The 12,436-nt window shown below is 34.9% G+C and overlaps 1 protein-coding gene across 11 annotated transcripts in view; it reads right to left on the bottom strand.

The window, feature by feature from the left end:
- The window catches only part of LOC125834553 (auxin response factor 8-like), a 771,942-nt gene that overhangs the window by 100,481 nt on the left and 659,025 nt on the right, over positions 1-12,436 (bottom strand). For 4 of the 11 annotated variants that reach the window (XM_049513680.1, XM_049513681.1, XM_049513682.1 and 1 more), the window contains exons 2-10: positions 8,897-8,943; positions 8,551-8,663; positions 8,352-8,450; positions 8,198-8,254; positions 7,940-8,095; positions 7,773-7,857; positions 3,037-3,127; positions 2,763-2,927; positions 2,552-2,674 (exon numbers count right to left, since the gene is read on the bottom strand). In XM_049513680.1, the coding sequence (XP_049369637.1) occupies positions 2,552-2,674; positions 2,763-2,927; positions 3,037-3,127; positions 7,773-7,857; positions 7,940-8,095; positions 8,198-8,254; positions 8,352-8,450; positions 8,551-8,663; positions 8,897-8,942 (935 nt within the window). In that variant the 5' untranslated portion in view covers position 8,943. Of the gene's footprint in view, positions 1-2,551; positions 2,675-2,762; positions 2,928-3,036; positions 3,128-7,772; positions 7,858-7,939; positions 8,096-8,197; positions 8,255-8,351; positions 8,451-8,500; positions 8,664-8,896; positions 9,398-12,436 lie in introns of those variants that run through there. The other 7 variants (XR_007443364.1, XM_049513692.1, XM_049513694.1 and 4 more) reach the window with 5 other exon arrangements.

The following is a 12,436-nucleotide window of genomic DNA, read 5'->3' as shown; positions in this document are numbered from 1 at the left end:
AGCATGTGGTTAGTGTACCTTGAGAATTAGGTTTACATGATGACCATGTGAGGTAATGCTTGAGAGTAAAGCTTGTAATATGAAGATGACTTCTAGGACCTTAAGGGTAATAGCTAATATGAATGAGCTATGAATGATGAGGCATTTAAGATGAAAGCTATTATGCATGTTGAATTGTATATGGTATTATGGTGGAAGGACTTTACCCACATGACCTACAATATGAGTATATGACCTTATGCATGCAATGAATGAACAACTTGAATTACAATTATGTCCATGTCTAAGATGATGAATGCTAGATGTGTTGATTTGATATGGTCTATGATACTTGTGTGCAAGATATGAGAATTATGCATGGTTGTGATATTATGTACATACCTTATGAACACTTTGAGAGTGAAGTGTCTAAGATGATAATGTTGTTGTTGTGTCATTGAAAGGACAACCACACACACACACCCATGCATGAACATGAATATGATGTATCTATGGTGTTAATTGAAAGTCTAGTTCTCATATGCACCTTTACACATTTCTATGCATGATATGTTCGTGACCATGATGATCCTATTGTGTTGATTGAAAGTTCATTCTCATGAGAATACATGATCATAATGTGAAAGTTTTCCTCACATATTAATGAAGATTCTAAGGTTGAAAGTCCATTCTCACCTACTTGAATCTATGAGCTATTTTATGAGTTGGGTTGAACAAAGGGTAAAACACTCCTTCAAACATGTAAATCCAATTTAAGACTAAACAAGTAATTTTGGGAAATAATGCTTAGCACCGAGTGGATATGGAAAGTGAGGTAGAGGCCCTCCCGTCAATACAAGAGGCCGGGTTCTCTAAATTATCCTCATGAGATGGAAGCTCCTCCGTCAATACAATAGGTCGGGTTTCTAGAAGCAATCTCCCTATCCCATAACTATGTGCCCACATAGGTCTTTAGCTAGTGGATCCACCTAAAAGCTAATACATTTAGTTCTACCTTAGGCAAGTAGGACACCCTTTTTCGGTGTGGGGTTACACGACACCGGATTCCATGTAGCTCACATGGTCTATGTCGGTTAAGGCTATTTTCCCTCCATGAACAAGAAAGTGAATGTGCTATGGTTCCTCAAAAGGATCTACTTAGTATGAGTGGTATTATGGGATGCCATTCATACATGGCACAAGTAGATTTGGAGAGTAGCCATGGTGTGTTTCTCTTATGTAAATGAACTATGAACATAAAACATGAACTATGATTAATGACTCCTCAAGAAGATCTACTTAGTATGAGTGAGGGTATGGGACTTCACTCATACATGGCACAAGTAGACTTTGAGAGTAGCCATGGTGTAGTTCCATTACATTACGATGATTTATGAATTAATGCATGCTCTATTTGGATTGTTGTTATGATTAACTTTCCTTGACATGAGCTAATGAATGTGAATGTTTCCTTGTCTATGAGTATTAACTATGGATGAGATTAATGTATGACAAGTATGAGCATGGTGACCTAAAAGTGGTACTTAGTGTAGATAGGGTTATGGGATCTTATCTATGCATGGCACAAGTATAACTTAGGGTTACTTATGTGATGATTCTATTATGATGAGATGATCTTGGTATTTGACTATGTATGTGCATTATGTCTTATGATGATTGATATTTGCACTATGTCTATGATTGGAGACTATGCTTATGATTATGTTGTTATCCTTTGTGCTATGATGAACTATATATGAGTTGCCTTGTGAGTGATGTTCTCCAACTCTTTCAAAGAAGATCTCCAAATTGGCATATAGCATGGTTTCAACTAAAATGTCCCTTTTTGCATGTTTCAATGATTTTTATGCATGGCTACCATACTTAGTGCATTCTTGTACTAACCCATATTTCTACATTTTCTATAAGTGTAGGGTTTGGTTCTTGAAGATGGTCTTCTATTGGTTCAAGCTTGGAATAGGTCATTCTCCTTGCTAGTTGGTGAGCCCGCAAGATTCGAGGACGAGTATCTTTACTTAGTAGTTTCCTTTAGTATGTCATTTGAGAACTATTGTAAGGGCTGTGTCCCTGTGTCCCTATTCGTTATTCGATTGTATTTAGATGGCTAAATGAGACAATGTCTAGACTCCCATTCTCTTTTATGAAAGACTTCGACTGTAAAGAAAAATTTTAATTCCGCATCACTCTATGACTTTTATGTTTATGATATGCTAAGGGCTTGTATGCGACCCCTTCGGGGTTAAGTACGCCGCGTTACGTCTAGGGGGTACCCCTGGGTCGTAACAATAATTGTGCACCGTCATCCCAATTCATCATTTCTACATAATTAGACTTAATTCTCCAACTATAATTCATGATGAAACGAAACATAGGAGAAGATACATATTTAAAAGCAACTAATCTGCAGTTAAGTTTAAAGCAGGTGCCCAATCATCAATAAGAAACTACAAGCCTACTTATATAGCACTTCAGACAGAATATGTGAGGAAATTTAACATCAAGAAATAAAAGGAAATCTTTCAACTTAAGATCAAACAACTTCATTCCATACCTTCGAACACTTGATTCTTCAGTTTCAAATAGCATGCGAAAGCGCATTCCTACAGAAACGCGAGTGTGATATACAGCTTTGATGTATTTTGAAAGAGGTATAACAAATTCGGATGGGCTAGCCCTAACAAAATAAGCAAGTCAGTAAGCGAAAGTAAAAGAGGTAATAGATATAAATGAAAACACAAGGGGATAGTACTGTTATGCACTACCTTGGGTTAAAAAAGACAGTGAAACAGCTATTAGTAGCAGCAGCATGAGCAGCAGCAGCAAGTAATCCGATGTGCATGCTATCACTAGATAGGACTGATGATGGCATCACAGTCTGTGGTCGAACTGCACGTCGAATTCCCAGAAGGAGCTGATTTTTCTCATTCCTGCACAGAACCGACTATCTCAAGAAAAAGCCTGGAGGGAAATGCCACGCTGGATGCAATAATATGAGAAAAATGTACAGCTGTGTCAAAAGAGGAGGTTAAACAGTACCAAATGAATAGAACAGAATCTCCAGCAACAAGCCTTTTGGCGCTAACAAACACACTCCAGCCAGTGGTAAGAAGATGCCGCTTAGGCTGTCCTGCAGGCAAAAGGAGAAAATATGAACAGATGATAGCATACTTGGTACACATTTATCAGTTACACACCGTATTACACCATTCCTTCCACATCCAACCAGGAATCGTCCTTCTATCCAGCAAATTATCAAAACAAATTTTAGAAAGAAAAAAGGCCAAATACATACACAACCCCTTTAACTTGTCTCTAAATTTCATTTTGTCACTCCCACTCAATATAGTTTCATTATAACCCTCCAACTCCATTTTTCATGTACCATTTAAACACAAAATGCTAACTGGACAGATTGGTGAGATTACTCACCTTTTAAAGCGCGTGAGAGATCCTTTTTATCGTTACTATTCGGCATTTTATTCGTTCAACAACTTTCTCCCCTATTTATTTCCTCTATCTTCTCTTCAACCCAATTTTTTCCTTCTATCTATTTTAGTTATCCATTCATTTTCTTCATCTACCTCCTTTTTTATTTGACTCTCTTTGTGCTAAAGATAATATTCTTTTTATTTTAATTTATATAATTCATTTCATCTATATAAAATAAAAAATGTCAATTATATTCTACAATCTATGTTATAAAGGACATAATAAAATGTTAAAATAATAAGTAAAGAGCTAGATTGAGGAGAACGATATAATATCAAAATTTAGAATTATAATTACCGAAATGATGTCAAATATTTGTTGATGCCACATAAACTGAAAAAGATGGATATATTTGTGGTAACATAAATTCAATGTTTATATTAACCTGTGTCACTAATTGATCTGAGCAATAAAGTGTGTAATCAATTGAATATAGCTAATTAATATATATTCTTATATTGCTTAGAGATGATAAATTGATACAATTACTGTGAACGCCAAGTAAACCTAGATGAGCTAGAGAAAATAAAAATACGTGGCACTATTGAATTGGATGTTTTTTTACCTTTTCAATATCTGTCTAACACACGCTTAACACTTATACGGGGTAAAACTTTTAAAAAAATTTAAATGGTACATGAAAAATGGAGTTGGAAGGTTAAAATGAAACAAGGTTGAGTTGAAGTGCCAAAATGAAATTTAGGGGCAAGTTAAAGGGATTGAGTATGTGTTTGGCCAAGAAAAAAGGTTCCAATTTAAGTTAATGGGATTAGGATGACAAAAGAATCAATGAACATTATATCAAATTGCTTGCATAAGTCCATAAAGTTTCACATGTATCGTTTACATGTACCAAGAGTTTAAATAATTAAATACAACAACAACAAACCCAGTGTAGTCCCAAAAGGGGGGTCTTGGGAGGGTAGATGTACGCAGACCTTACCCCTACCTTGAGGACGTAGAGATGCTATTTTCGAAAGACCCTCGGCTCGAGTAACGAACATCAGAGTAGCTAAGAGAAGAGGTAAAGAGGACATACAAAATAATAGATAAAACAAAACATAGCATTCAAAAGAGGACCAATAACAATAACCAACTAATGTGATAACTGAAGCATATTAAATACTCCCTCCGTTTCAAAAAGAGTGGCCTAGTTTGACTTGGCACGGAGTTTAAGAAAATAAAGAAGACTTTTGAATCTTGTGGTCCTAAATTAATGTTATGTCAAATGTACTAAATTGCCCTTTAATCTTGTGGCCTTAAACATGTCACGTGGAAAGCTGAAATTAAAATGTTACCAAAAAAGGAAAGAGGTCATTCTTTTTTAAACTAACTAAAAAGGAAAGGAGGTCATTCTTTTTTAAACGGAGGGAGTAATAAGTAGCAAAAGTGGCAAGACATGCCAACAACAAGACAAATGCTACTACTACTGGAATAAACTGAGAAACGGGTACAATGCAACCAACCTATCCCGCTAGAAAATGAAACAACACTCAACTACAAACTAACCTTTTGCCCTAATCCGCGACCTTCATGACAATCTAAGATCATGTCCTCGAAAAGCTGAACTGTGTAATGTCCTATTTAATCACCTCTCTCTAATACTTCTTTAGCCTATCTCTACCTATCCTAAAACCCACTATGGTCACACCTCCTCAATGAGGCCTCTGCACACCTCTTCTTCACATGTCTGAACCATCTCAATCTTGTTTCTCTCATCTTGTCCACCACGAAGAGCACTCCCACCTTATTCCAGATATCTTCATTCTTAATTTTATCTCTCCTACTATGACCACACATCCACTTCAACATCTTTATTTCCACCACACTTTTCTTTTGGACATGAGAGTTTTGAACTTGCCAACACTCTATTCCATACAACATAACCGACCTAACCACCAATTTGTAGAACTTTCCTTTAAATTTAGGTGGTACATTCCTATCACATAAGACTCTCGAGGCGAGCCTCCATTTCATCCACCCTGCACTAATACGATGTGTTACATAATCATTGACCTCCCTATTGCCCTGAATTAGGGACTGAAGATACTTGAAACCGCCTCTCTTGGGATGACCTTTGTATCTAGTCTCACTTCCACACCACCCTCGTGTGATACGTGATCAAACTTACACTCCAAGTTTACAGTTTTAGTCCTGTTCAATTTGAACTTTTTAGACCCTAAGGTCTGTCTCCAAACCTCCAGGTTAGTGTTAACTTCGACGTGAATCTTGTTAGTCAATACTACGTCATCTGCAAATAACATACACCATGACACTTCACCTTGGATATGCCGCACCAGTTCATCATTAAGGAAAAAATAAATGGACTAAGAGTTGATCCCTGCGCAATCTCATCGTGATTGGAAGTGCTCTGAGTCTCTTTTCATTGTCATTACATGAGTCTTAGCTCCATCTTACATGTCCTTAATAACCCTAGTGTAAGCCACAAAAACATCTCTAGCCTCTAAGCATCTCCCTAGGACCTCCCCAAGCACTTTGTTGTATGTCTTTTCTAGGTCAATGAGCACAATGTGTAAATCCCTCCTTCTTCCTCTCCCAATATTACTCCACCAGTCTCCTCACAAGATGAATGGCTTCTAGAATAGAACACCCGACATGAATCCAAATTGGTTCTCGAAAATAGTCACACCCTTCCTCATTTCAACTCCACCACTCTCTCCCACACTTCCATAGGGTGGCTCAACAACTTGATCCCCTTATAATTGTTGCAATTTTTAACATCACCCTTGATCTTATACTATGGAATCATTATACTCTACCTCCACTCTTCAAGCATTTTTCTTGCCTTAAAAATGACATTAAGCAACTCAATCAACCTCTCCAAAACCACCCTGCCTATGTTCTTTCAAATTCCACTGGGTTTTCATCTGGTCTAGTCGCCCTACTCTTGCACATCTTATGAATAATTAAATAATTAAATCTTAAGCAGAAATTGAATACTGGTATGTTGTTGTGAAGTAGAAATGAACATAAACTTAGATTTTTCACTGTAATATTCTTTCTAGATAAAGTAGATTTAGAACTGTAGTATTCTTTTGCCACCAATATAACATGGAAATTGAACTCCTTAACCTTCTTGCAACACTGAAATGTGTAAACAAGAGATTTAGGGAGAGAGGGACTAGGCTAAAGTACTTATCCTGCTTCCATACTCCATCCACCATCACCCTAGGCAATGTACCCACCACCTATATTTTTTAGTGCAATTTCATACAATTATTAGATTTTGTCACCTACTTAACCTTCTTGCAACACTGAAATGTGTAAAAACTGATTTAGGGATAGAGGGACTAACTAATATACTTATCCTGCTTCCATACTCCATCCACCACCACCCCTAGGCAATCCATCCATCACTGCCCCTACCTTAGGCTATCCATTCACCTTTTTATTTTTTTAGTGCAATTTCATACTACTTTATTTCCGTCACTTAATTTACTTTTGTGTGAGTAATAGTGGACAAAACATATCTGATTGAAGAATCACCGAATCAAAGTTTAAAATGTGAAGGTATAATAATTTAAAATTTTCAGGAGTTGTGAAAGTAATATAAAATAATGTCATCAACGAATGATGTTAAACATTTTGGCAGATCCTAAAATAGAGAGAAAATCATACAACATGCTAGAGGAAGTGATATCCCATTCCTTATCCTCTTTCACATCACTAACAAAACAACTATACTATTGCCTGATCCCACCCCTAAATGATCATCGAAACTCTAGGTGTACTTCAATTTTAGGAATCTTGATAAAGAAAAACTGACAAGTACTAACCGGATTATAGATAGACAATTAGACGCATCAAGATTAAAAAGACTGTTGGAGATTAAAGAGCAAAAGAAGGAAGCTATAAGTTCTCTTCTTTTATTTTTCATAACATTCTGTGAGTCCTTTTTCTCGGCATTGTTCCCCACTCAAATGAATAATAAGACGTGCACACATGAACATATGACACTGACACAATACATTTTTAATAATATAACAGGATAGGGATGTATGACCTGGGAAACAACAGAACAACCCTACACAAAATAACAAGACCTGGGAAACAACAGTACAACCCTACACAAAATAACAAACTGGATGATTTAATTGGAAATTGCAACAGAAACAGAGATGAAGCACATGCCCAATTCATGACAGTGTCTAGCTTTTGCTCCATGAGTTAAAACACCCACCGGCTTTGAGATTACAGCTGAAGATACTCTAAACAATGTAAAGCTACAGAGAGCAATAAGGAAAAGAACATCTAGAGCTTGCCTCGGAAAATATGCCTGAACTTCCATTCAACATCATGCAGATCCCTTGCAATTAGTTCTTGGGCAGGTGGTGTCTGCGAGAAATCCTGAGTGCCAGTAGAAAAGACAACAATATCAGGCATAGCACTAGAGCCAAGTCAAAATGACAGCCATGGGATCAGTAATCACCAGAGGAGGAAAAACTTTCTCTGCGGCACGTCTAGGGACAGAAAAGCCACCATGTGTGCTAGTATCACTTGCAGTCAGCGTCTTACAAAAATAGTTAGTAGGCTGCTTGCTAGGGATTCCAAACTCAACAGGAAGATATGTATCTTTTTGTTCTTCCTGAAATCCAACACAAGAGTATTTTTGAGACCCCATTCATAAGTAGTTGATGCAAAAAAGGCAATATTATTAAGAATCATTTATAGCAACACTCGGGTGTACCGGTGTCAAGGGCTGCAAAGTCATTTGTGCATATACTTCGTCTGTTTCAACATCTGCCTGAAATTTGACAAGTAATCAATTACCTATGCGCCTAATACAACTTGCATAGGAATTAGTAAATCACTAGAGAATTGGGAAAACAGATGAAACCCACATGCATTGTGACATTGTGGAGTTGACAGATCAACTGTGGCGACAAATTTGGGTAATTGGGTATATGTGCATCAACTTCTTTATTAGTTGTTGCAGCTACCTGTCACTCCATTCCAATAAGGGAGCATCAGTAATTTGACTAATAATAGATTGTATCACTTTGTGTGATAAAGAATGAAATGTGATTGAAGGAGAAAGACCTGTTCACTATGACCCTGAGGAAAGTAAACAACTCGACTTCCGACTGTTGGTAGGCACACCAGAGGACCAGCACACGCATGCCATAGCTCTGAGTTCAAACACTTTTTCTCTACTTTCAGAATTAAAAATCCATCAGCAATAATTTAATTGACCTTAATTACAGATACTTAAGATTATCTCACTCACTAACCAACAAATATGGAAATCATCAACATATATTCCTTTTATCTTATTAGAACAAAAACAAAGTGTAACACAAGCATACCGACAGTGATATACAAAAAGCCAAAATCCCCCAAAGAGAAGACAGCAAGGGAAGAAAAAGTATAAAGAAGTAGAAGATACCTCCTTCATGAGCCTGCTGACCCATTCCTGATGTTGAAAGCTTCATATATATTTATTTATTTATTTATTTATTTAAAATCCACTTCCCTTAAAAATGTTAAGAAAATTATAGTACTACTACACTCAACACCCTTCTCTGTAATTATCCACTCAATTACACAAAACCCTCAATTCCAACTCCAAAAACCAACTGAAACCCTATCTTCAAGATACCCCACCTCTTGCCCATTATGAATATGATCCCCTTACAATCTCCACATGCATTAACCAAAAAGTCCTTTAAAAAAACTTCTCTTTCTCCAATACTTCCATTAAATTGTGATGATACCCTTTTTCTTCAATTCAATAAGTTGATAGAATCTAAGCTGAGCTCAACTTCAGCTTTTTCTGATATCACTATCAGTTTTGAAGAGAGAGAGAGAGAAAAGGTGTGCTGTTAGTCTCTTTATACCCCACCCGACCAAGGTCGACCTGATAACAGTAGAGAGAGAGAGAGAGAGAAAAGAGAGGTAATAGTAATGCCTCATTTCTCTCTTTCTTGCTGTTATCAGAGGAAGGTTTGGGAGAAAGGAGATCGCAGCCGTTGAGAGAATCGTACGGGAGATCGTGGCCGTCCAATAGAGTTATGATTTGACAGGAGGCATGTGCTACCCATCCTTCAGTAGTCATTGTCAGAGTACGGAGCTTCAAATATAAAGTATTCAAATTGAAAGGGGAGAAGAAGCAAATCTAACTCCTACTTAAAAAATACTCTAGTAATCATCTTTATTTTAATAAAATTAAAAACCAATAATAATATCAACATATCCGGTGAAATAACTTAAAACTCTGGAAAGGGTAGATTATCGTTTTCTGGTAAACGCTAAAATTTTATTTTCGAAAAACGTTCAACTTAAGTAGATAATAAAAAAATAGTGTAAAGTCTACATGAAAGTAATAAAAATAGCTAAATAATTTACACAGTAGGAATTTACCTAATGCATACCTGAAGAGTAGAAGTAGGGACTCTAAAGAAAAACAATAACAAAATAGTGTGATAAACAACCTACGACAATAACTATAAGAGTACGACTAGTCCTCTACTAACCTTCTACACGATCTCCACTCTTTTCTATCTAGATTCATATACTCAGTAATATAAAGTTGTGTCATATCCTATCTAATCATCCCCCCTCCCCCAATATTTTTTTGGCTTACCTCTACCTTTCCGCGTACCCCTTCAATCAATCTCTCCCACCTTCTGATCACTAGGGCGTTAGCACACTTCTTCATAGGCTCAAATCATCTCAGTATCGCTTCCCTCATCTTATCCATAACAAAAACCAAGATATATTTAATTTGCATTATAAAAAAATTAGTACTATAAAAATGATGCAGTATTCTATTTGTGATATTAAATAATTCAACTTTAAAGTTGAATTTAAAAATATGAAAAAGTTATCTATTATTTTCTCTCTATATCACTCACAAAATTTTAAAACACAACTCTAATTTATATATCTCACAAAATTTTAAAACACAACTCTAATTTATATATCTAATTTTATATTTATGATGATCAAATACATACAATTCTAAATATTCATGACCAATCTTTTATGTATTAGTACGAATAAAAAAATTTAGTGCTCCATTTGGTAAGAGCACTTTTCTGCCATACTGGAGCTGTACTTTTACCTGAAATAAATTAATTCCCCCCGCCTTCAAAGCCAGGGTGGGGTGGTTAAATTAAATTATTGAAATATGAATTAAAAAATGTGGACCTAGGTAAATATTATTATATAGTATAAATATTTTTCTTGGTGGGGTTGAGGCATGGTGAAACAGTCCATGCCCCTTACTCCTTGCTAGTCCTTTTGACTATAAGAGGGGACCATAACCAAATTCTTCTTTGTTCATATTTATATTTTTCTCATGATAGATGATAGATACTATGATGCTGTTTTGAAAAGGATTTTGGCATGATTAAGCATATGAGTATGTCTTTTTCAGGATGTCTAACAATTCCTTTACTATTTTTAGGTCTTGATTAGATGTTATTTAAATGTTAATTAATTAATTAGTTAGTTGTTGTTCTTTTTGCCACACACTAATTGGTCCCCCCACTAACAATTCCAACAATATGCAAAACTTGTTTAAATCTCTTTATTAACTAGATGACAACAAAGGAATTTCTAATATAATTTCACATGTGAAGACTGAAAAGGATAGTATATATGCAGTTTTATTCTTATCTTGTGAAGATAAAAAAAAAAGTAGTTTTAATTACGGTGCTAATCAACTAATTAGTCTTAATATTGACCATGTCAGTACATTATGTTGTAAGTAAGTAACAGTTGGTTGGTTTGTTAGTTAGAAAATTATTGTTCATTACAGTTCCATTGAATCGAACTGAAAGTTAGCCTATATATAAACTTGATGAGACAGCCTGTTCAGAATTTCAATCAAACAAGAAGTATGGTAATAAAAAATTATCGAAGTTGATTATTGGATCAGATTTATTTTTCTAAAGAGATTTTCTAGTTTCAATTCAAAAATAAAAGATATTTTCAGGAAAATATTTTTCATTCACCAACCAAATATTAAAAAAAAATCATAAAATATTTTCTACTCACAAACCAAACATGAAAAAATAGATTAGAAATTAACTTGCTTTTCAAAAAAACATTTTCCTACGCGCCAAACACACCCTTAGCTTAACCAAATATATGTTAAGTATCAAACATATAGTGGTGGTGAAAGTCCTAACATGCTAAAATTAATAAGTAGTTTTCAAAAAGAAAAAAAAAAGTTTCATTCTTTCTTTGATAATTAAAATAACAAATATATTACATAAAATATTGTAGCTACTAATTTCTTTTTCTTTTTTTCCTACATGCTTATGAAAGGGGGACGATGAAAAAGGATTATGATTAAAGAAAACAAAATATATATACAACTCCAATTTCCCCCACAGCTATCTATAAAGAAGAAAGTTAAAGAAAATTGTCTCTATTTTATGGACCAACCTATGACCCAAAAAGGGTAGTTTGACACTCTTTTTCATATACACCACTAAAATAAATGCATGTCCTCTTAACATTCAAATAATTGATCATTAGATTTTTGTGTGTCATCAATCATCAAGTACATAGATTCTATTGAATGGAAACAAAGGTTAAAAACTATTCCTACAATAATACTATGATATCTTCACTTCAAATCTAGATAGCTTAGTATATAAATTTTCACACTTCATTTTTTTTTTTCAATTTAAACTTATTTTACCATAGTTATATTATAAAGATCCGTCTTAAATTGATTACATTTATATTAATCATCAACTTACCACAATATTCCTACTTTATTAAAGATCTAAAATTGATAACGTGAATAAATTCGTCAAAAATATCAAACATAAAAGAACTATTTCTCGTCTTAGGAATCAACATGTATAAAGGAGTTCTCTTTTTGTCGGTTGGAATTTTTTCAATATTAAAACAACACTTTTGTTGGACAAATCTTCAAGAAAAAAGAAGAATTAATGAGTGTTTTCATGCT

This window comes from Solanum verrucosum, unplaced genomic scaffold (assembly GCF_900185275.1).
Source record: "Solanum verrucosum unplaced genomic scaffold, falcon-dt-bn FXZP01000287.1, whole genome shotgun sequence".
Lineage (NCBI taxonomy): Eukaryota > Viridiplantae > Streptophyta > Magnoliopsida > Solanales > Solanaceae > Solanum > Solanum verrucosum.
This window is presented reverse-complemented; position numbering and strand designations above follow the sequence as displayed.